Source organism: Saccopteryx bilineata, chromosome 11, assembly GCF_036850765.1.
Source record: "Saccopteryx bilineata isolate mSacBil1 chromosome 11, mSacBil1_pri_phased_curated, whole genome shotgun sequence".
In the NCBI taxonomy this organism is placed as follows: Eukaryota; Metazoa; Chordata; class Mammalia; order Chiroptera; family Emballonuridae; genus Saccopteryx; species Saccopteryx bilineata.
In genome coordinates this window covers 66,542,256-66,565,993 of record NC_089500.1, presented here as the reverse complement: position 1 = coordinate 66,565,993, position 23,738 = coordinate 66,542,256, and the positions used below count along the sequence as shown (strand labels likewise).

At 43.1% G+C, this 23,738-nt stretch overlaps 2 protein-coding genes across 6 annotated transcripts in view; both read left to right on the top strand.

The window, feature by feature from the left end:
• The window catches only part of SEH1L (SEH1 like nucleoporin), a 35,229-nt gene extending 24,543 nt beyond the window's left edge, over positions 1-10,686 (top strand). The window contains exons 6-10 of one of the 2 annotated variants that reach the window (XM_066246806.1): positions 321-461; positions 3,047-3,204; positions 6,454-6,604; positions 9,833-9,910; positions 9,966-10,686. In XM_066246806.1, the coding sequence (XP_066102903.1) occupies positions 321-461; positions 3,047-3,204; positions 6,454-6,604; positions 9,833-9,910; positions 9,966-10,095 (658 nt within the window). In that variant the 3' untranslated portion in view covers positions 10,096-10,686. Of the gene's footprint in view, positions 1-320; positions 462-3,046; positions 3,205-6,453; positions 6,605-7,852; positions 9,211-9,832; positions 9,911-9,965 lie in introns of those variants that run through there. The other variant, XM_066246804.1, reaches the window with a different exon arrangement.
• Positions 10,687-17,054: 6,368 nt separating this feature from the next.
• The window catches only part of CEP192 (centrosomal protein 192), a 161,769-nt gene continuing 155,085 nt past the window's right edge, over positions 17,055-23,738 (top strand). For 2 of the 4 annotated variants that reach the window (XM_066246799.1, XM_066246797.1), the window contains exon 1: positions 17,055-17,186. The gene's annotated coding sequence lies outside the window, so the exon portion shown is untranslated. Of the gene's footprint in view, positions 17,276-23,738 lie in introns of all 4 variants that reach the window. The other 2 variants (XM_066246800.1, XM_066246798.1) reach the window with 1 other exon arrangement.

Below are 23,738 nucleotides of genomic sequence, written 5' to 3'. Positions count from 1 at the left end.
AAAGATTTTATTTATTCATTATAGAGAGGGGAGAGGGGGGAGCAGGAAGCATCAACTCCCACATGTGCCTTGACCAGGCAAGCCCAGGGTTTTGAAGCGGCAACCTCAGCGTTTCCATGTTGACGCTTTATCCACTGCGCCACCACAGGTCACATTCGCAGTTCTCACAGCTAAAGACTTGGATATACATACTACATATATACTGCAGAGGTAACCATTACTTCATTGTAAGCAATATAAAAAAAATTGAGGTATGTCAACATGTGGATATTTAAAATTTTTATTTCTGGAATTTTTAATATAAATTGTTTGTTTGTTAGGAAATACGCAAAAGCTGAAACCCTTATGACAGTTACTGATCCTGTCCACGATATTGCTTTTGCTCCAAACCTGGGAAGGTCATACCACATTTTAGCCATAGCAACAAAAGATGTGAGAATTTTTACATTAAAGCCTGTGAGGTAAGTTTTCAAAACATTACTAATTTGAAAGTATTCTTAATTCCTGATTATTTTCATTTGTGGAGGAAAGAGGCAACTATGATCTGAAGAATGGATTCTGTATTTTTCTGAAGTTGGAAACGGGGAGGCAGTCAGACAGACTCCCGCATGCGCCCGACCGGGATCCACCCGGCACACCCACCAGGGGGCGATGCTCTGCCCATCTGGGGTGTCGCTGTGCTGCAATCAGAGCCATTCTAGTGCCTGAGGCAGAGGCCACAGAGCCACCCCCAGCTCCCGGGCCAACTTTGCTCCAATGGAGCCTTGGCTGCGGGAGGGGAAGAGAGAGACAGAGAGGAAGGAGAGGGGGAGGGGTGGAGAAGCAAATGGGTGCTTCTCCTGTGTGCCTTGGCCAGGAATCGAACCCAGGATTCCCGCACGCCAGGCCGACGCTCTACCACTGAGCTAACTGGCCAGGGCCTGAAGAATGGATTCTTTAATGAACATTTGATCTGTAAATATATGATTTGAGGGGATGGAGAATTGAGTAAAGAGATTTATATCAGCTCTACCGGAAAGTTCTGTTCGTTTCTATCACAACGAGTTTCGATACGTAAGCACATGTTTATTTGGTACATATGTGCCTCTTTTTATCACTTAATGTATACATACTGACGTAGCAAATTAACTAAAAGTTGATTCACGTTAATCTTATGTGTGAAGCAATAGTGTACCCATGGCTACTGATACAGTTCATTTACGCCACTGTAATTTTTATGAATTTCAACATGGAAGAAATGCTACAGAAGCATGTAGAAATTTATTGAAAGTATTTGGTGAAGGTACAATTTCTGATAGGACATGCAGAAGATGGTTTGAAAAATTCGAAACAGGTGATTTCGACCTTTCTGATAAACCACATTCTGGGCAACCATCTTTCATCGATGACGAAGTTGTTAAGACCATGTTGGAGCAAGATCCTTTCCTGACAACATCGGAGATCGCAGAAAGGCTTAATTCAGCTCAGCAAACCCTTTCGGACCATATTCGGAAGATAGGATTGGTGTGGAAATATTCAAGATGGGTGCCACATGAATTAAGTCAGAAGAATTTGGATGATGAAGTTGTCACATGCACATCTCTGCTTGCTTGGAACAAAATCAAGCCCTTCTTTTTTTTTAAAAAAACAAACTTTTTTAAAAAATTTATTTTAGGGAGGAGAGGGAGAGACAGAGGAGAGACAGAAGGGGGGGAGGAGCTGGAAGCATCAACTCCCATATGTGCCTTGACCAGGCAAGCCCAGGGTTTTGAACTGGCGACCTCAGCATTTCCAGGTCAACACTTTATCCACTGTGCCACCACAGGTCTGGCAGTCAAGCCCTTCTTGAACCAGATGATAACTGGGGATGAAAAGTGGATTACCTACGAAAACATCATAAGGAAAAGGGCATATTGTGAACCCGGAAAATCTAGCCCTTCCACCTCTAAACCAAATTTGACTCTGAATAAGAGAATGTTGTGTATGTGATGGGACATTCGAGGACCAATACATTATGAGCTTTTAAAACCAAACGAAAAGCTCAATTCGGAGAAGTATTGTCAGCAACTGGATAATTTAAAGACAGCAGTCCAAGAAAAGAGGCCGGCGATGTTCAATAGGAAGAACATCATACTGCATCATGATAATGCCAGGCCATATGCTGCTTTGGGGACTCCTCAAAAAATTGCAGAACTAGGCTGGGAAATTCTGTCACATCCACCATATTCCCCGGACTTAGCACCCTCTGTCTATCACTTGTTTTTGTCCTTACAAAATTTTTTGAAGGGCAAAAAATTCAAAAATGAAGAAGATATCAAACAAGCACTGGTTCAATTTTTCGCATCAAAAGATAAAACATTTTTCAAAAATGGGATATACATATTGCCCTCAAGCTGGCAAGAAATCAATAATAATGGCAATTATATTATTTAATAAAGTTTATTGACGGTAAGAAAAATTTGTATTTTGTTTTATTCCAAAAACGTACAGAACTTTCCTGTAGACCATATAGTTTCTTAATGTTGTATTCAGGCGGATTGCTAACATGAATTAGATCCTCTGAGTAAAATCGATCCTCTATAAATATTTGAATGAATGAGAGGTGGCAGTCCAAGGGAAAATGAAATTAGCACTGAGAAATTCTGGTGAATAATCTTTTAGCTTTAATTTTGGAATTTTGAGTTTCAGTCGTTTTTTTCTTTTCCATTTCCTTCTTCCTTCCCTCTTTCTATTCTTCTCTTTTTATTACTTTTCTTTTAAAATAAATAAATATTATCTATTTTATTCTTCTACTTTGGGGGAATAAAATACTCTTTTGTTCTATCTTTCTTCCATGAAATAGTCACTCATTGTCTTCCATGTGGTAGGGTCACACCAGGTACTGGGAGTCAATTAAATGTGACAACAGTTCCAATGAGCTAAGGGGGTCGGGGGTATACATATGTATATAACTATACAATGATATGGTAACTAGGTAAGACCACTTATATCTTTTTGTTTAGATAGGTGGTGTGTATGTGTGTGAAAACTTTATCTCAATTCCTCAGGAAAATTTTTTTGTTAACAGGAAAGAACTTACATCCTCTGGTGGGCCAACAAAATTTGAGATTCATATAGTGGCTCAATTTGATAATCATAACTCTCAGGTTTGGCGAGTGAGTTGGAATATAACAGGAACAGTGCTAGCATCATCAGGTGATGATGGCTGTGTAAGATTATGGAAAGGTAAGATTTCACTGAACAATTACTGTCTTATATTGCTGCTTTAGAATTTTTACTTAGAAATGTAAACTCTAAATATTTTAAAGAAAAATACCTTTGCACAGCTACTTTTTTTTTTTTTTTTGTATTTTTCTGAAGCTGGAAACGGGAGAGACAGACAGACTCCCTCATGCGCCCGACCGGGATCCACCTGGCACGCCCACCAGGGGCCAAGCTCTGCCCACCAGGGGGCGATGCTCTGCCCATCCGGGGTGTCGCTCTGCTGCAACCAGAGCCACTCTAGCGCCTGGGGCAGAGGCCAAGGAGCCATCCCCAGCGCCTGGGCCATCATTGCTCCAATGGAGCCTTGGCTGCGGGAGGGGAAGAGAGAGACAGAAAGGAAGAAGGGGGGCGGTGGAGAAGCAAATGGGCGCTTCTATATGCCCTGGCCAGGAATCGAACCCTGGTCCCCTGCACGCCAGGCCGACGCTCTACCACTGAGCCAACCAGCCAGGGCCACACAGCTACTTTTTTTTTTTTTTTTTTAATTTTATTTATTTATTTATTTTATTTATTTATTCATTTTAGAAAGGAGAGAGAGAGGGAGAGAAGAGAGAGACAGAGAGAGAGAAGGGGGAGGAGCAGGAAGCATCAACTCCCATATATGCCTTGACCAGGCAAGCCCAGGGTTTTGAACTGGCGACCTCAGCATTTCCAGGTCGACGCTTTATCCACTGCGCCACCACAGGTCAGGCCACACAGCTACTTTTAAATTAGGTCCAATACAGCCCTGGCCGGTTGGCTAAGTGGTAGAGCGTCGGCCTGGCATGCGGAAGTCCCGGGTTCGATTCCTGGCCAGGGCACACAGGAGAGGCGCCCATCTGCTTCTCCACCCCTCCCCCTCTCCTTTCTCTTTGTCTCTCTCTTCCCCTCCCGCAGCCGAGGCTCCATTGGAGCAAAAGATGGCCCAGGCGCTGGGGATGGCTCCTTGGCCTCTGCCCCAGGCGCTAGAGTGGCTCTGGTCGTGACAGAGCGACACCCCAGATGGCCAGAGCATCACTCCCTGGTGGGCGTGCCGGGTGGATCCTGGTCCGGCGCATGCGGGAGTCTGTCTGGCTGCCTCCCCATTTCCAGCTTCAGAAAAATACAAACAAAATAAATAAATTAGGTCCAATATTAATTTGTTATTTTTAACCTTTATCAGTTTTCCTAATTCCTAGTTAATGATGAATTGAATTGATTTTTAAGTCCTGGGCAGTTGGCTCAGTGGTAGAGCATCGGCCCCACATGTGGATGTCCCAGATTCGATTCCTGGTCAGGGTAACAGGAGAAGTCACCATCTGCTTCTCTGCCCCTCCCCCTCTTCCTTCTCTCTCTTCCTCTCTTTCTCTCTGTTTTCCTCTCTTCCTCTCTTGCAGCTATGGCTTGATTGGTTAGAGTAGTGGTAGTTAACCTGGTCCCTACCGCCCACTAGTGGGCGTTCCAACCAAAGTATAATAAAAAGATAGATTTAACTATAGTAAGTTGTTTTATAAAGATTTATTCTGCTAAACAGCGAAAATCTGACATAAAGTACTTGGTGATTATTATTATATGCTTGAACTTGCTGTAACTCTGCTTTATAAATTTTATAAAGTAAAGTTACTTCCCTACTTTATAAATCACCATTACTGTGGAACCGTTGGGCGGTTAGAAAATTTTACTACTAACAGAGATACAAAAGTGGGCGGTAGGTATAAAAAGGTTGACTACCCTTGGGTTAGCGCAAGTTGGCCTCAGGTGCTGAGGATGGCTCCATGGCTAAAATAGCAATGGAGCAACGGCCCCAGATGGGCAGAGCGTTGCTGGGTAGGGGGCTTGCTGGGTGGAGCACATACAGGAGTCTGTTGCTCTGCCTCCCCACCTCTCAATTATAAAAAAAATTCATTTTTAAGTTTCTATTGTGGAACAAACCAACTTTTAAAACTAAAAAACCTGTAACAGCATATGCAGTATCTCCAAGGTACTGTTTGGTATGTGTATAACTTGTGCAAACTCAGGGTAGGACTAGCATCATCTCTTATTTACTAGAGTTGCTTTAGCCAACCAACTATAAACAGGAGAAAGTCCGGTATGTCCCTCACTTCTCTGTAACTCCTACAAATTCAAGAATTTGGGAGCCACTGATTCTAAAAGTTTCTTACAAATGTCATGCTGAGAGAGACTGTCTGGTTGGTGGACACTGTGGTTGCTATAGTGTGGTCTGTACTTTTGCTCGTTGTTAATCCACTGGGCAGAGGTGTCCTTGGTTTTGTGCACCAGTAGTCAGTGGTTTCCCATACCTTCGATCCAAAATTATAGGGTAGTTCATTTACCCTGAGCAGTTATTGTTTTCCAAAATGAAGTTTGGCTAAGTCAGTTTTAGGCTGTGGTAGAAGCAACCCAGACTTCCCTTTCTTTTTTCTTTTTTCTTTTTTTTTTTGGCAGAGAGAGTCAGAGAGAGGGACAGATAGGGACAGACAGGAAAGGAGAGAGATGAGAAACATCAACTCCTCATTGCAGTTCCTTAGTTGTCCATTGATTGATTTCTCAAATGTGCTTTGATGGGGGGGCTATAGCAGACTAAGTGACTCCTTGCTCGAGCCAGCAACCTTGGGCTCAAGCTGGTGAGCCTTGCTCAAACCAGATGAGCCCACGCTCAAGCTGGTGACCTCGGGATTTTGAACCTGGGTCCTCCACATCCCAGTCTGACGCTCTATCCACTGTGCCACTGCCTGGTCAGGCCAGACTTTCCTTTCTTCAGTGTAATTTTGATTTCACAGGCATTGGTGCCCTTTCCAGCCTCTGGGCTTTTGTGAGACCACCCATCTCCACCCCAGCAGGCTCCCTAATTCAGGTTTCCTTGGGCTCAGTGTCTCTAGTGCCAGAGAGACCTTGGGGTCATGTGTAGGAACTGGTGCTCAAGCTGGGGAGTTCATGCTCAGGCCTGTGACCTTGAAGTTTCAAACCTGGGACCTCTGCATCCCAGACTGTTGCTATATACACTGTGCCACTGCCTGGTCAGACAAAAAGCTTTATGTTTTAAATTAGTAATTCTTTTAAGAATGAAAAAATTAAATAATTCTTAAAATTAAAGTATGTTTTATATTTAAAAATGTCCTTAACATTTAAGAGAAATGTATCATGTTGGACACTTATTGTTTTAGTTGTAATTTAAGGACATGAACATAGATTTATGCTCTTGAATATAATAAGTTTTAGTCATGTTAATGTATTTGATCATTTTTCTTTCAGCTAATTATATGGACAATTGGAAGTGTACTGGTATTTTGAAAGGTAATGGGAGCCCTGTCAATGGGAGTTCTCAGCAGGGAAACTCAAATCCTTCCCTAGGTTCAAACATCCCAAGTCTTCAAAATTCATTCAATGGATCATCTGCTGGCAGGTAGGCTGTTTTATGAAAAGTAGAAATTATTTTCTTTTTGAAGTCATTCTGATAGCCATACTAAAGGTGTGTTATTTCATGGATTTTAAGGCTGAATGAAGAAATTCACCCCATAATTGTGACACTAAAAAAAAATTCTCAGTTAGCTTTGTATTTGTCTTACTTAGGCATAACGTTTATAGGTAGGTCATGAAGCCATGCAAACTGAATTATGTTCTGAAATTTAGATAGAGAGGAAATACGAGATAATACCAAGGACTTGAATCCTAGATTACTGGTGTGTTTGTAGTGCTGGCAGGGTAGCTGTTGAATTGGGTCAAACTGAAATTTTTGTAACACACCCACCAGAATGGCTACATTTCTTTTTCTTTTTCTTTTCTTTTTTTTTTTTTTCAGAGACAGAGAGAGAGTGTCAGAGAGAGGGATAGTTAGGGACAGACAGGAATGGAGAGAGATGAGAAGCATCAATCATCAGTTTTTCGTTGCAACACCTTAGTTGTTCATTGATTGCTTTCTCATATGTGCCTTGACCGTGGGCCTTCAGCAGTCTGAGTAACCTCTTGCTTGAGCCAGCAACCTTGGGTCCAAGCTGGTGAGCTTTTCTCAAACCAGATGAGCCTGTGCTCAAGCTGGCGACCTCGGGGTCTCGAACCTGGGTCTTCCGCATCCCAGTTTGACGCTCTATCCACTGTGCCACTGCCTGGTCAGGCACATTTTAGATTTTTAATAAAAAATGTTTGATGTGATCTAAAGAGTCATACTGTTTTTATTTACAAATTTTAAATATGTGAATTTGTATGGTAAAATTACTTTACTATGCCTTTGTGAATAATCTAGAACATTTAGGAAACCTCAAAGCACACAGCCTTAACTAACAGTCCTGTAGTTATCCTGTTGTCAGCTTAAATAAGAGAATTGTATTTTAAATTTTCTCAACTATTTTTATATTGTTATATTTTTATAACAAAGTTGTGTTATTTGATTTTGAGGTTTAAGTATTTGCATGAAGACAATTTCAAGTTAATATAGAAGATACCAGATTTTAAAGATGATTGATTCCATTAAGCAAACGATACTAGTGTTAATTTTTTAAAAAGCAAGATCTAGGTTTTGGTCCTTGCCTGCACTGCATATTTTCTTTTGTAAAGAGCTTTGAAGTTTTGATCTGTATTGTATTGTGTTGTTAACCACGTGTGTTAGATCTGTGATGCATTTTCCCTTCTCCATTTGTATTGTGTCCTTTAACAGAAAGCACAGCTGAGTACCAGCTAACCGGAGTAACTTTGCTGTTTTGCTGCTTGTTGCATGCACACAGGAATGGAAAGTGAGCTCCTTTTTCCCTTCCCCAGTGCCATCTGACCTCTCCCAAGATGCACCACCAGCAGCCTGCTTACTACTAAACGCAATCCAAAAGGCTTTTAAAAATACAGTATATATTATTATTATTTTTTGTATTAGCCAGTTTACTGACACTATTCAAAACTTTTGAAATATAAATGGAGAGACTTTTTGTTGAATTATTATCTCCAAAACAATTTTTTGAAATGTTCATGAAACTAGCATGGGCTTTAAAATGAAAAGGAATATTACCATTCTTACAAGTAGTTGGGAAGAGGGAAAGTATCACTCTATTCCATTTGGAGAATATAGCCTTATTTCTTTTTACCATTCTTACAAGTAGTTGGGAAGAGGGAAAGTATTACTCCATTCCATTTGGAGAATATAGCCTTATTTCTTTTGTTTTCTAAAATACCTAAAATGATGAATTTTTATAATTTTAATTTGAAGATTGAATAAATACTTTTCATAAAGATTGTTTTGTGTGATAATTTTGCTTTTATAGAATTGGTTTATATATGATATTTAGTACAGCTCTGTCATTTCTTTTTAATATTTTAAAAATATTAGTAAAAAAGGGAAGAAGTAGTAGTAAAGTGAAAGTAAACAGTACAGTTTGTAGCCAAATTAAACATTTGGTATTTTTTCATTTATAATTTGGTAGTAAAATAAAAACACCTTTGTAAGTTTTTGATTAATAGTCACTAAAGGGATAAATGTTTCTAATATGTGTTTGTATATTTCTGTGGTGTTATTCCATGGTAAATTTCTTTTAAGTCAAAATAAGAGAATTCCCCTGGCCAGTTTGCTCAGTTGTATACCATCATGTGGCGTGTGAATGTCCCAGGTTCGATTCCCTGTCAGGGTACACAGGAGAAGTGTGCCCATCTGCTTCTCCACCTGTTCCCTTCTCGCTTCTCTCTCTTCTCCTCCCGTCCTGCAGCCACTGCTTCATTACAGCGAGTTGGCTCTGGGCACTAAGGATGGCTCCATGGCCTCTGCCTCAGGCACTAAAAGTGGCTCCTGTTGCGACGGAGCAAGGGCCCCAGATGAGCCAGAGCATCACTCCCTGGTGGGCTTCTGAGGTGGTCTGGGCGCATGCGGGAGTCTGTCTCTGCCTCTCCTCCTCTCACTAAATTTAAATAAATGAATGAATAAATAAATAAGGGAAACAGTTAAAGTTTTTCTTAAATTATGCATGCACATTCACTTCCACAGAAATTCCACTATATCCTGTAGTACTGTGACCTTGACGACAAAGCTATAAATTTTTGCTAAAATGCCTAAGTATTATAGCTAAGTTATAAAATTGCAGAATAAAAACAATAGGACATATTTTTTGAACCCTTTTAAGTTAATCAGAATTTTGAACTATTCTAAGGTTTTGCAGAAAAATATAAGAATATTCAAAGTTTGTATTTCTTTGAAAGTATGTTGCAATAGCTGGCCATACTTAAAGAAAGTATATTTGAATTGGTTTTCAGTATCATGTTTGCATTGGAAAACTGTGTGCTGCTACTACAAATGAAACATTGCTTAAAATTTTAAAAAAGCTTAATAGATTGTAAATTTATAGGATACCATTAAGTGTTCCTGAGAAGCTAGAAAATGTTTTAAATTATAAAGTTGTTTTGTAACATTCATGCTGATCATTTTTAAAAACATTTTAAGTTCAAAACTTTTTAGTTTTTTCTTTCAAGTTTCTATACTTAATTTGAATAAGGGTCTTGATTTTTGCTGTCATACTCCGTTAGTTTTGGCATATACTAAAGCTTATTTTTTCCAGCATGTGTTTTATCCTCTTTGGTTCCTTTTATATTTACTACTTTTCTCTTTTCTTTTTTTTTTTGTTTTTGTTTTTGTGTTTTGTTCCTGTCTTCATTGTTTCAGGTATTTTTTCCCCCTCCTGGATTCCCCACGGGCTGGATCCAGATGGTCCAGTTCTACCCAGCTTTTTCCTCCTCCTCCCCTTCTGCCACCACCCCCTCAACCTCTCCCTTCACCCCCTTCTCCTTCTCCTCCACCCTCCCCTTCCTCCTCGTCTGGTAGAGCACTCTTGTGAGGCTGACACTGTCAACCTCCAGTATCATCACCGTTGCAGACTATCTTTGTCTTGGCCTCTTAATCCCTTACCTGAGAATGAAGGAGTTTAAAATACTGACTTAACACTTAAGGCCTTATTTGAGTGCTTGTAGATGCTGTCATTCCTGGCTGCTTTTTGTTTTCCTTCATTTTTCTTTTGAGATTCTTCTAATTTAGGGTTTGTCTTGCATGTATTACAACCAGAACACAGTGTTTGGAACCTAAACATGTTTGCGATTCTGCATCAGAGGAACGTTTTATTCATTCGTTGATAACCTTTGATGGATTGAGATACAATAACATTTAACTGAGAGTTACACCCAGTAGCTGACTTGAAAGTGCCTGTTCTGTAAATTTTATTTTGAACTGTTATCACTGTGTTTAGTTTCTTACGATTCATCGTACTGCTTAATGTGAAAGCATATTGTTAAGTTCACTCTGCTCTGAGGCACATTAAGAAGTGTATTTTTGATTTTATAGGCTAAACTTGAAACTGACCACTTTGTAAAATAAATCATTCCTATGTATAAAGCAGCAAAACATAATATGGACTGTTTGGTCTGTTTGGTTTTTTGTTTTTTCTTTTTTTTTTTTAACCAGGTTTTACTACTTGCATACTTGTTTTTGCTGTTAAATGCTTTTGTAACTATTCTTTGAGTAGAATATTTAATAAAATACATTTTAAAATTTACAAATCTGTTGCTTTATAAAAATAGTATGTGTTCTACTTGATAGTTGGCAAAGCTTGTATCTCTTTAAAATATTATGTTGCTAAAAACATATAATCCAAATAACCAAAAATTAAGAGATGGGTGTGACATTTATTTAAAAGGGTGTGGCATTTATTTAAAAGGTAGAAAGTCAGTATGGCATTTATGTACAAGGTAGAAAGTCAGTATAGCCCTGGCCAGATAGGTCATTTGGTAGAGCTTCATTCCAAAGGTAGAGGTTGCCAGTTCGAACACTAGTCAGGGTACATACAGGAATAGATGAACGTTCCTGTTTCTCTTTCTACTCTCTTGGTAAAATCAGTAAATAAACGTTTAGTAAAACGTTATGTAAACTAACATATAAAACTGACAATTGTTGACTTTCAATCTAATGAGACATTTTCTTTTAATATTTTATGTATTTTATTTTTATTAATATTAGGGTGACATTAGTTAACAAAATTATGTAGGTTTTAGGGGTTTGATTATTTTTTAAATTCTTATAAAATTTAAGAACTAATAAATTTAAAATTAATATATTGATATTAATTATGGGAAATGATTAAAACTATGGGACTAGTAATATTCTTTTTGATTCAGTTTTCTCAGGAATTGTGAAGGATCTAACTTTGTTCAGGACTAGAGAAAGATGTACTTTGTACAGCACTTTATTATTATTATTTTTTAAAATTATTTTTTTCATTTTTCATTTTTCCGAAGCTGGAAACGGGGAGGCAGACAGACTCCCGCATGCGCCCGACCGGGATCCACCCGGCATGCCCACCAGGGGGTGATGCTCTGCTCCTCTGGGGCGTCGCTCTGTTGCATCCAGAGCCATTCTAGCGCTTAAGGCAGAGGCCACGGAGCCATCCCCAGCGCCCGGGCCATCTTTGCTCCAGTGGAGCCTCGCTACAGGAGGGGAAGAGAGAAACAGAGAGGAAGGAGAGGGGAAGGGGTGGAGAAGCAAATGGGCGCCTCTCCTGTGTGCCCTGGCCGGGAATCGAACCTGGGACTCCTGCATGCCAGGCCGACGCTCTACCACTGAGCCAACCGGCCAGGGCCAGTATAGCACTTTAAATGTGTCTATCAGTTAATCACACATAGATGATATAATAGTTATAACAATATATTATAATTTACAATCTAATTTTCAAAGACACCTTTTCTATTAATTGTGTCATACCCCTAAAGCAGTGGTCCCCAACCTTTTTTGGGCCACGGACCGGTTTAATGTCAAAATATTTTCATGGACCAGCTTTTATGGTGGGATGGATAAATGTATCATGTGACTGAGACAAGCTTCAAGAGTGAGTCTTAGACGGATGTAACAAGGAATCTGGTCATTTTTTAAAAATAAAACATCGTTCAGAGTTAAATGTAAATAAAATGGAAATAATGTAAGTTATTTATTCTTTCTCTGCGGACCAGTACCAAATGGCCCACAGACCGGTACCGGTCCGGGGCTCCGGGGTTAGGGACCACTGCATAAAATTAAAATTAATAAAATTTATTTTATTAGCTGTTTATCCCTTGTAATGTTAACCTCTAGGACAGTGGTGTTATATATAATACATGTGAATGTTTTATATTTTTAACATTTTTTTTAAATTTTATTTTTTTAATGGGGTGCATTTTTTCCCCCCATTTTTCTGAAGCTGGAAACAGGGAGAGACAGACTCCCGCATGCGCCCCACTGGGATCCACCTGGCACGCCCACCAGGGGCGATGCTCTGCCCACCAGGGGGCGATGCTCCGCCCATCCTGGGCGTTGCCATGTTGCGACTAGAGCCACTCTAGCGCCTGAGGCAGAGGCCACAGAGCCATGCCAAGCACCTGGGCCATCTTTGCTCCAATGGAGCCTTGGCTGCGGGAGGGGAAGAGAGAGACAGAGAGGAAAGCGCGGCGGAGGGGTGGAGAAGCAAATGGGCGCTTCTCCTGTGTGCCCTGGCCGGAAATCAAACCCGGGTCCTCCGCATGCTAGGCCGACGCTCCACTGCTGAGCCAACCGGCCAGGGTGGGGTACATTTTTTTTATTAAAGATTTGTCTGTGAGCCAGATGCAGCCATCAAAAGAGCTACATCTGGCTCACGAGCCATAGTTTCCCGACCCCTGGCCTAGGAGGTAAAAGAGGACAAGGGTGTGTTCAGACAACCAGAATGAGAGAGTAAGGTTTATTTGGGGAGCTAGTGGGAGATTAATCTGGAATCATACCTTGTCACTTTGTAAAAGGCTCTAGATATTTGAAGCTGAAATGTTACCATTTAAAGCAGTTGATAAAGGGGAGATCTGGGAGAATTCTGCCTTAACTGGATAGGCGTCATTTCTAATTACCTAAAGACATTATTGGTGGAGTGGCTCTTGCAAGCTCTCCTCAATGTGTAAGGCAGTGGTTCTTAAATTTTTTGAAATCGGGGTGCATTTAAAATCCTGCAAATGAAGACCCGGGTTTGATTTTCCAGCCAGGGCACACAGGGCCCATCTGCTTCGCCACCCCTCCCCCTCTCTTTCCTCTCTGTCTCTCTTCCCCTCCTGCAGCTGAGGCTCCATTGGAGCAAAGATGGCCCCGGCGCTGGGGATGGCTCTATGGCCTCTGCCTCAGGCGCTAGAGTGGCTCTGGTCGCAACAGAGCAACGCCCCGGATGGGCAGAGCATCGCCCCCTGGTGGGCGTGCCGGTGTATCCCGGTCTGGTGCATGCAGGAGTCTGTCTCCCCGTTTCCAGCTTCAGAAAAATACAAAAAAATAAAAATAAAATAAAATAAAAAATAAATAAATGAAATCCTGCAAATAATTGTAGGTGCACTATATACAAATTTCTGAGAGATATGTTATAATAATTAAATTATATATTGAAAAAAAGTCCAAGCATGCTTTTATGGTAATTAAATGAAATAAATACAACAAAATTAAATTTATTCTGACTTTAGAAAACATTTTTGTTACATTTTTTGAGTTATGCTTTTTAGAATTCGTAAAAGGGTTAAAAATAAAAGAACAAAAATGTTATCTTTTTTTATATATAGATACATTCTTAGTAAGATTTAGTAAATTCGGCAGGTCCTGGCGTGAATGTGTTTTTTCAATCTTGTGTTTATTAGAAACATGAGTCTGATATGTCCTAGTGATTTTTTTCAATGTTTGGGCATATATTTGAAAGGCAAACTCATTTTCTCATCAATACATTGAAGAATTTCTCTTTTTACTTTTAATTGTGTTGAGGGTAGAAAATCCTAATTCACATAAATAGGATGTTAAAAATTATAGTAAAATGTTCAAAGCTTTTTTAGATACTGCTACATATTCTTTTATAGAAATCCAAAAGGCTTCAAGAGACAATTCCTTATGTTTAATCATCAATCCAAAACCCCCACCATATATATCATCTTAACTTTACACCAAACAAAGGATAGATGGCTTTAGGCCACCCCTGTGTTTTGGTCGTTCAACCCCCGCCAGGGTCGCGACCCACAGGTTGAGAACCGCTGATTTAGGTGGTCATCTGCCGGGCTGACTCCTAAGGTGGGGGTCAGCAACCGGTTCTCTAACCGGTTAAATAGGGGATTTGAGGGTGGGGGCTGGAAGTCCTTACAGAAAAAAGGATTAACCATAAGTAAGCTAGGGGACCCTCCACACCGAGGTGAGTCATTCGGATGTCTTGGGGGGGGGGGGAGATGATTTGGAATATCCAGTTTTTTAGTGTCCCTTCATCTACTTAAAGGAGGAGGGGGTCATGGCCCCCACCTGCAACCCTATCAGCCTATATAGTTTGAGCAGGTGTCATTTGTGGCCTGAGGAGATTACGAATATGTAGAGGGGGTTAATCAGGGATGAATTGTGTCTATTTCACCCCTTTCCACACCAGGCCAACCTTACTCCATCACTAAGAGGCCATTAGATGTAGTGAACTATCATGAAGTTTGGAATCCGAGGAATGATTTCCTAATTGGAGGTTTGTCCCAGTAGACAAGCTCTACGACGATCAGGTGTCCCGGATTCAACTTCCCAGTGCAGTGGGACACTCCTGCTTAGCAGGGCTGGCAGCCTCTTCCAGACTACTTTTGAGGCGGCTATGAGGATTCTACTTATCAGTACTGACACCAACTGCCACAGGAGGAAAGACACGACCACACACGTTAGTTGCAAGAATCACGCAGGCAGTTTATTACTCACAAATCCTTTTGGAGTACCTGGGTACAGCTTAAGAGGGCCCCCGTCAGCATGCTCCTCTCAGCTATTTTTGGTCAGAGTGGCGTGGAGATAGTCCACGTGAACTTTGGAGTCTGGGCGACTACCGCAGCAGGGGGCCCCCTTAGCTTTAGTACTTTGGCCTATGCCTTCTAACAGGTGTCAATCTACAAGATTATCACCTCAAACCACCTTTTTGGGAACTCCTTGCAGGAAGCCCCCCCCCCCCTGTATTTTTCTGAAGTTGGAAACTGGGAGGCAGTCAGACAGGTTCCCACATGCGTTGGACCAGGATCCACCTGGCACGCCCATCAGGGGGCGACGCCCTGTTGCAACCAGAGCCATTCTAGCGCCTGAAGCAGAGGCCATGGAGCCATCCTCAGAGCCCGGGCCAACTTTGCTCCAGTGGAGCCTTGGCTGTGGGAGAGGAAGAGAGAGACAGAGAGGAAGGAGAGGGGGAGGGGTGGAGAAGCAGATGGGCGCTTCTCGTGTGTGGCCTGGCCGGCCGGGAATCGAACCCGAGACTCCTGCATGCCAGGCCGATGCTCTACCACTGAGCCAACCGGCCAGGGCCAGGAAGCCCTTAAGCCCTTTTTATGTTAATCTACTGAAATGTTACATCAAGCCACTTTTAAGGTATTTGTAGGGAACCTTCTTGTTATGCCAACTTACAGAGTTATGGCATCATGCCACTTCTTATCTATGTATAACTTCACACACACACACACTTAACGGCCCTGCTGGAAAGTCAGGGTCTGTTTATCATATTTGTACACACTGTATTAATTCCTATCCAAATGGCATAACTTTAATTTCCTTAATTGATTTTAATATATCTTAATTGCTTTTATATATCTTCCATATTTTTCTATATTTTTATATATTTAATTACTATAACCTTATATTACTGCAACAGGATTTTAACCATGGCTAAAGTAAGGCAAACCATGACATTTCTGCATCTGCCAAATGGGGATGGGTAGACGAGGTCTGCATCTGCTCTAGTATGCACAAGGAACAATATTGAACTTGGGTAGTACCAAGGTGATTTTGTTGCAGAATATCTTACCTGAGGGAAGACCAAGCGGCACTTGGGATGGCAGAGAGAACCAGTTTACTACGCTAGCAGGACTAGACAGGTTAATACCCAAAGATCTGAACCCCGAGCTTACAGAATTTGGGGTTTATCTATAGATTCTTTGAAGGGTCCTGAGTAAACAGGTTAATGGTCATAAATTATGGAGATGGTTTGGTCCACAAGCAGGAAACAGGGGGTAACTGTAAGCTAGAAGCAGGGGTACAGAAGCTAAAAAAAAAGCAGGAAACAAGGGGCATAAAAACATCTTGCAGGCCGTGGCTGGTTGGCTCAGCGGTAGAGCGTTGGCCTGACGTGCGGGGCACCCGGGTTCGATTCCCGGCCAGGGCACATAGGAGAGGCGCCCATTTGCTTCTCTCCCCCCCCCCCTCCTCTCTGTCTCTCTCTTCCCCTCCTGCAGCCGGGATCCATTGGAGCAAAGATGGCCCTGGGCGCTGGGGATGGCTCCTTGGCCTCTGCCCCAGGCGCTAGAGTGGCTCTGGTCGCAACAGAGCGACGCCCCGGAGGGGCAGAGCATCGCCCCCTGGTGGGCAGAGCGTCGCCCCTGGTGGGCGTGCCGGGTGGATCCCGGTCGGGCGCATGCGGGAGTCTGACTGTCTCTCCCCGTTTCCAGCTTCAGAAAAATAAAAAAAATCTTGCAAAGCAGTTATTAAACTTGCTGTCAGTGAGGAGTTAAAATTTTCCATAGCAATTTGTTCATCAGAAGTATTTCTGCGTAAAAGGCGGGTGACGGTGTTTTGGCGTCCCAAACTGAATTAGATACGCATCACTATCAAGTCGTCCAAGGCTCTCAACACCGCGCTCTGGTTTGAGTTCCGGCAGGGGGGGCCCCCTTCCGCGTGTCCCAGGCAGTGCTAAGCTCCTCCTCCGGCGCTGCAGAACTGCTGCTTCCCGGCTTCAAATCCAGGGCGCGCCCTGCCCGCCCAATCATCGGGCTCGTGCCCGCCCCGTCCCTTGGCGTCCTCCAATCCAAAGCCGCCCCTGAGTTCCCGGCCTTCCACTCGTGCCGCGAACAGACGTAAATCCGAGGGGCGCGCGGTACGGCCCGCTTGGCCGGCTCGGGTGGCCCAGGTGCGGAGGGTATGCGCACGCGCGTTTATAGTGCCACCAGGACCACTCTTCCTCGAGCCTTCTGCGGAGATCTGGCCTCCCGAAGCAGGAATCGCGGGCTCGGTGAGGAGCAACCTCCCGTTTTTTGCCGTGTGGTTCGACGAAAGACAGGCAGAGCCACTGGCGGCGGGCGTCTGGCGGCGGGCCGGCGAGTCAGTGACGGTTAGGGAGGGGGCGGGACGGGGTGGGGGCTTGGGGCTGTGGGCCGCCGCGCTCCGTTCAGCCATTGCACCGGCAGGACCGCCACAGTGCATTCGGCTCAGTGAGTTTAATCGGCTGCCTCCGTCTCTGAGGCTCTTAGCCAAGCCTAAGAGAGCGGCTTTGAAAGAAACGGGCTTTGATTTGGGGGTGGGGGGATCTTGTTTTTTGTCTTCTTTACACCTGGTGACTTCCAGCTCGTGAGCGACACACCCGTTCTGCACTTGCTCTGGAGTCGGATTGCACAGCGTGCTGCCGACCCGCGGCTCTGGCTTCGCGTGCGTCGCGATTTTGTGCCTTCGTTTTGTTTGAAACGGACCGGGAAGTCACGTTAACTAAATGCGAAGGGGTCTGCACTGCCACCCGTTACTCACTTCTGTTGTGGTTTTTGCTCCGCGCCATTCACATTTACCTCTTACCTTTCTTGTATCTCATTTCTTTATTTTAAAAAACGTAAAATAGCCTGACCAGGCGGTGGCGCAGTGGATAGAGCGTCGGACTGGGATGCGTAAGTACCCAGGTTCGAGACCCCAGAGGTCGCGCGCGGGCTCATCTGGCTTGAGCAAAGAGCTCGCCGGCTTGGACCCAAGGTCACTGGCTCCAGCAGGGGGTTACTCGGTCTGCTGAAGGCCCGCGGTCAAGGCACGTGTGAGAAAGCAATCAATGAACAACTAAGAAGTCGCAACGCGCAACGAGAAACTGATGATTGATGCTTCTCATCTCTCTCTGTTCCTGTCTGTCTGTCCCTGTCTATCTCTGCCTCTGTGTAAAAAAAAAAAACAAAAAAAAAAAAACCGTAAAATAGCCTGACCTGTGGTGGCGCAGTGGATAAAGCATCGACCTGGAAATGCTGAGGTCGCCGGTTTGAAACCCTGGGCTTGCCTGGTCAAGGCACATATGGGAGTTGATGCTTCCAGCTCCTCTCCCTTCTCTCTTTCTTCCTCTCTCTCCCTCTCTGTCTCTCCTCTCTAAAAATGAATAAATAAAAAAATAAAAATAAAAAAACGTAAAATAAGACAATGTTTAATATCAGTCTACTTTTGCTTTTCTCTTAATTTCAGACTTTGTCTAGTAAAACATGAGGTCCCTTTCGAGGCATTTGCTTGGAGGACAGTTGTTACGACAGACAGTATTAACATTTGCTGTTGCCATTTTGAGGTTGAGTGGAGTATTTACTGCTCCAAGATCAGCTTTTTCTCTGAATTTCAGTTTTGTGGGCAAAGTTTGCAAAAAGTAATATAATAATATATAAATTAATATAATAAATACCTACCTAATTATAAGATATCTTAAATGCCAAAAGTGAATGAATACTGAGAAAATTTGACTATGTCTTTTTTCCACAGGATATACTTATAAATGTGTTTAATTATACACATAGCCATGCACTTGTGGGCCACAGTAAATGATATTTTATAAATTCAGAAATACAATTAAAGCAATGAAATGCAGAATTTTTTTTTTTTTTTTTTAATTTTATTTATTCATTTTTAGAGAGGAGAGAGACAGAGAGAGAGAGAAGGGAGGAGGAGCTGGAAGCATCAACTCCCATATGTGCCTTGACCAGGCAAGCCCAGGGTTTCGAACCGGCGACCTCAGCATTTCCAGGTCGACGCTTTATCCACTGCGCCACCACAGGTCAGGCGAAATGCAGAATTTTGAGGTTGCAGATTCAAGGAAATAGAAACATCAAAAGATGGTGTAGGGCCAATGGCCGGTGCCGGGGCCAGTGATCGGTTCTCATTGGATTTGGGTAAATGGTAAAGGAACTGTGGAGCCAGAAAACGGTGGACTGTTCTGTTAAAGTTTCCTAACAGGGGAAAAGCAAACATGCAGGATAGACCGCTTCCCTTTCTCTCAGGGCTCCCAAGCCCTTCAGCACTCCAGACTTACCCAGACTCACAGGCTGCCCCCGCCAGCCTCAGCACTCCCCAGCCAAACAGGCAGGACAAATACCCCCTCCGTGGCAAATATAGCAAACAGTCCTCCCTACCCATGGAGGCAGGCAATTGCAATTTGCAACCTGCCACCCTAAGGGCAATTACTTGCAGCTTCCATAGATGATACACACATGGTGCTGCCCCAGCACAAGCGCACAAACCTAAAAACATTTGTAAAGAACTTGTTTGCCCAATAGATGGCTACTTAGTTCAAGTAGTTAAAGGAAAGATAACGTGATACTGACTTCATATCAGGTGATGGAGGAGGGTGGGTAATGCAGTACACAGGGAAGTTAGGGAAGTTTCCCTTCTAGGAAAGCTTTAGGAATATGTGTGTCTAGGGATGCTGTAGAACCACTGTACTCCTTTCTGGAAATGAGAGACTAGGTTTTAGATTACATCTTGAGGAATCTGTGGGTTGTGTTACTACCCTTGCCCAGGTAGCAAACCTCTGTCCACGCACTTAACATTGTATTATAATGTAAGGTACCAAAAAGCTGAAAAATTAATATTGATATTCTAGGACAGGTCTCGGGAACCTATGGCTCGTGAGCCAGATGTGGCTCTTTTGATGGCTGCATCTGTCTTGCACACAAATCTTTAATAAAAAAAATAATAACGTTGGCCTGACCTGTGGTGGCTCAGTGGATAAAGCGTCGACCTGGAAATGGTGAGGTCGCCGGTTCGAAACCCTGGGCTTGCCTGGTCAAGGCACATATGGGAGATGATGCTTCCAGTTCCTCCCTTCTCTCTCTCTGTCTCTCCTCTCTCTCTCTGTCTCCCTCTCCTCTCTAAAATGAATAAATAAAAAAGAAAAAAAATAACGTTAAAAATTAAAACATTTGGCCCTGGCCGGTTGGCTCAGCGGTAGAGCGTCGGCCTAGCGTGCGGAGGACCCGGGTTCGATTCCCGGCCAGGGCACACAGGAGAAGCGCCCATTTGCTTCTCCACCCCTCCGCCGCGCTTTCCTCTCTGTCTCTCTCTTCCCCTCCCGCAGCCAAGGCTCCATTGGAGCAGAGATGGCCCGGGCGCTGGGCATGGCTCTGTGGCCTCTGCCTCAGGTGCTAGAGTGGCTCTGGTCGCAATATGGCGATGCCCAGGATGGGCAGAGCATCGCCCCCTGGGGGGCAGAGCACCGCCCCTGGTGGGCGGGCCGGGTGGATCCCGGTCGGGCGCATGCGGGAGTCTGTCTGTCTCTCCCTGTTTCCAGCTTCAGAAAAATGAAAAAAAAAAAATAAATAAAATAAAACATTTTCATGTATTACAATCCATTCATTTCCTACCACTCATGTTCATGGTTGCTGGTGGCTGGAGCCAATCACAGCTATCCTCCGGGACAACACCAAATTTTTATTGGATAATGCGTAAGGTACATGGGTTGTTGTATGGCTCTCACAGAATTACATTTTAAAATATGTGGCGTTCATGGCTCTCTCAGCCAAAAAAGTTCCCTACCCCTGTGACAGACTGGGGGGCTACATTTGACTTAATGATAGGGGATCATCTCTCTTAGAATGTGACATTTAAATTGAGGTGAATGTCAGCTAGGGATTAGCTGTCCAGAGATCTAGAAGAGTATTATAGGCTCCATCCATGGGCTTGGGTATTAAAGGAACAGGAAAGTCTAACAGGGGTCCCCAAACTTTTTACACAGAGGGCCAGTTCACTGTCCCTCAGACCGTTGGAGGGCCGCCACATACAGTGCTCCTCTCACTGACCACCAATGAAAGAGGTGGCCTTTCCGGAAGTGCGGCAGGGGGCCGGATAAATGGCCTCGGGGCTGCATGCGGCCCCCGGGCCGTAGTTTGGGGACGCCTGGTGGTGAGGGAGCCTAGCGGGGTAGAAGGTGGCTCACTGCAATTTGCAGTAGGAGTATGTTACCTGATTTATATTTAATGGTTCCTTTGATTGCTGAGTGGGGAATTAATTGTAGCTGGCAAGAATAGCATGTAGACTGGCTAGGAGGCTTTTCAGTAGGGTAGGGTGGGAGTAGCAGAGACAGAAAGATGTAGATTGTTTAAGGGTGTGTTTTGGATATGTTTTGCCCTTAGGAATGGGCTCCACCAGTAGATATGTTTTGTTTGGCAATAGTATTTTTACGGAATTTATTAAAAAATATTTGCATCTCACTTTAAAAATAATTTATTAATGGATTTTTAGATAGAGAGGAAGGTAGTAGGGGTGGGGGAGAGAAGCATCAATTCGTTTGTTGTTTGACTTATTTATGCATTCCTTCGTTTAATTTCTGTATGTGCCCTTTTATTGAATTTAAATGGGTTAAGGTGGGACCTGTATTTTCCAGTTGATCTGAGTTCTTAGAGTCCTTTTAACTTGGCAGTATTTATGCGTGAAGGCATTCGAGTTTGAGATCCCTAGTGTTTAGGATATACGTTACAGCAGTGGTCCCCAACCTTTTTTGGGCTACGGACCGGTTTAATGTCAGAAAATATTTTCACAGACCGGCCTTTAGGGTGGGACCGATAAATGTATCACGTGACCGAGACAAGCGTCAAGAGTGAGTCTTAGACGATTGTAACAGAGGGAATCTGATCATTTTTTAAAAATAAATCATCGTTCAGACTTAAATATAAATAAAACGGAAATAATGTAAGTCATTTATTCTTTCTCTGTGGACCGGTACCGATCCGCGGCCGGGGGGTTGGGGACCACTGCGTTACAGGACATTATGGGGCAGCTGTGTTAGGCTTGCTTGTGGGGTTTCCAGCTGCAAATACTTTGCCTGATTAGTGCATTAGCATGTGGCAGAGGCACATATGCATAGTCTTTATAAGGTATAGGTGCTTACCCTCAAGAGAGATGAGAGATTGGGGACTGCAGATGCACGGATTGCCTGCCCGCCACTGTGAGGGGTCATTTCGCCATTTGTTTGCCTGAGAGGTGATTTCCCCTGCCTGTGTGCTTGTCTGCTGTTGTGAGACTTTGTTAAATGGAATGGCCCAACACTTTTCCAGCTCTGCAGTTTTTCTATTGTCTGCCCAAATCCAATGTGAATCTGCCTGGCCATGGCCTCGGCCACTGGCATTACAGACATAAAATCTGAGGTCATAATCCTGGGTATCCCAAACATAAAGGAAGCGGTGTAGCAGTAGTCATTTTAGATTTTTCTAAGACTTAGCTATGAAGGGAAGGTGAGAGTTGGTAGCAGGAAGTGTAAATAAAAGATGGGAGAATTTTGAGCATATTTATAGTAATCGAGAAGAGGAAATAGAAATATTGCAGGGAGGAAAATGCTGGGGCATGATCTGAAAGGAGGTTATTTATATGACGGTTGGTGGTAAATTTTCTGTGTATTGATATAGATTGAAAACATTCATTTAATAACTTTATTGAGAGGCTACTATGTGCAAGGTACTACTCTGGATAGGAATTCAACCGTAAAGCAGACTGACTCCCTGCTTTCATGGGCCTTACATTCTAATATGGGGGAAATAAACAGGTGAATTATACAAGGTGGGGCAAAAGTATGTTTACAGTTGTGAGTATGCAAAACAGTTTATTCTTGTATTATTAGATATTACTTGTATTATTTTCCATATGAACAACTGTAAACATTCTTTTGAATAGCATGCCAGCTAATGCTGAATACTTCAGAATAAATGAGGACAGGGCAGAGAGATAAGATAAGCCATCTTAGACTATATAGGTATTTTCTTTTTAAATGTTTATTTTATTGATTTTAGAGAGAGAGGAAGGAAGAGAGTGAGAGAGAGACAGAAACATCAGTCTGTTCCTGTATGTGCCCTGACCAGGGGTCAAATTGGCAACCTCTGTGCTTTGGGTTGCTGTTCTAACCAACTGGGCTCTCTGGCTGGGGCTATATAGGTATTTGAGGAAAGACCTGACAGTTAAGTAGACATTTACACAAAGATGTGAAGAAAGTGAAGGAGCAAGATGTGAGACGATCTTGGGTATCATTGTGCTGGACAGAGGTAAGAGCAAAGCTTAAGGCTCTGAGGCAGGTGCCTTAGTGTGTTTTGGTGACTAGAGGGAGGTTAGGGTGGTTGGAAGGGAGAAAAGTAATTAGGAGACAAGGTCAGAGATGATTCAGTCCATGTTGGTCATTATAAGGACTAGCATTACTCTAGTTAGTTCGGAAACCAGTGGAGGGTTTTGAGCCTCAGGAGTGACTATTTGACTTACCTTACAGGGATGCCTTTAGTGTGTGTGGAGAATAGACTGGGGGAGGAAGGGTGGAGGCATGGAGACAGGCTATTAAAGTGAGTATCTACGTAGGAGGTGATGCTGGCTTGACCAAGGTGGCAGCAGTGGAAATAGTGAGAAATGGTAGATTCTGGTTATATTGTTAGAGTATAGCCATTGTCATTTATTTAGGGATTGTATATAGGGGGCATGTGAGTGGGAGAGGAGTCAGTAACAATTAAAGTTTTTGGGCTGAGCAACTAGAGAATGGAGTTGCCTTTTTCTCTGTGGTGAAGATTGAAGAGCAGGCTTTTCT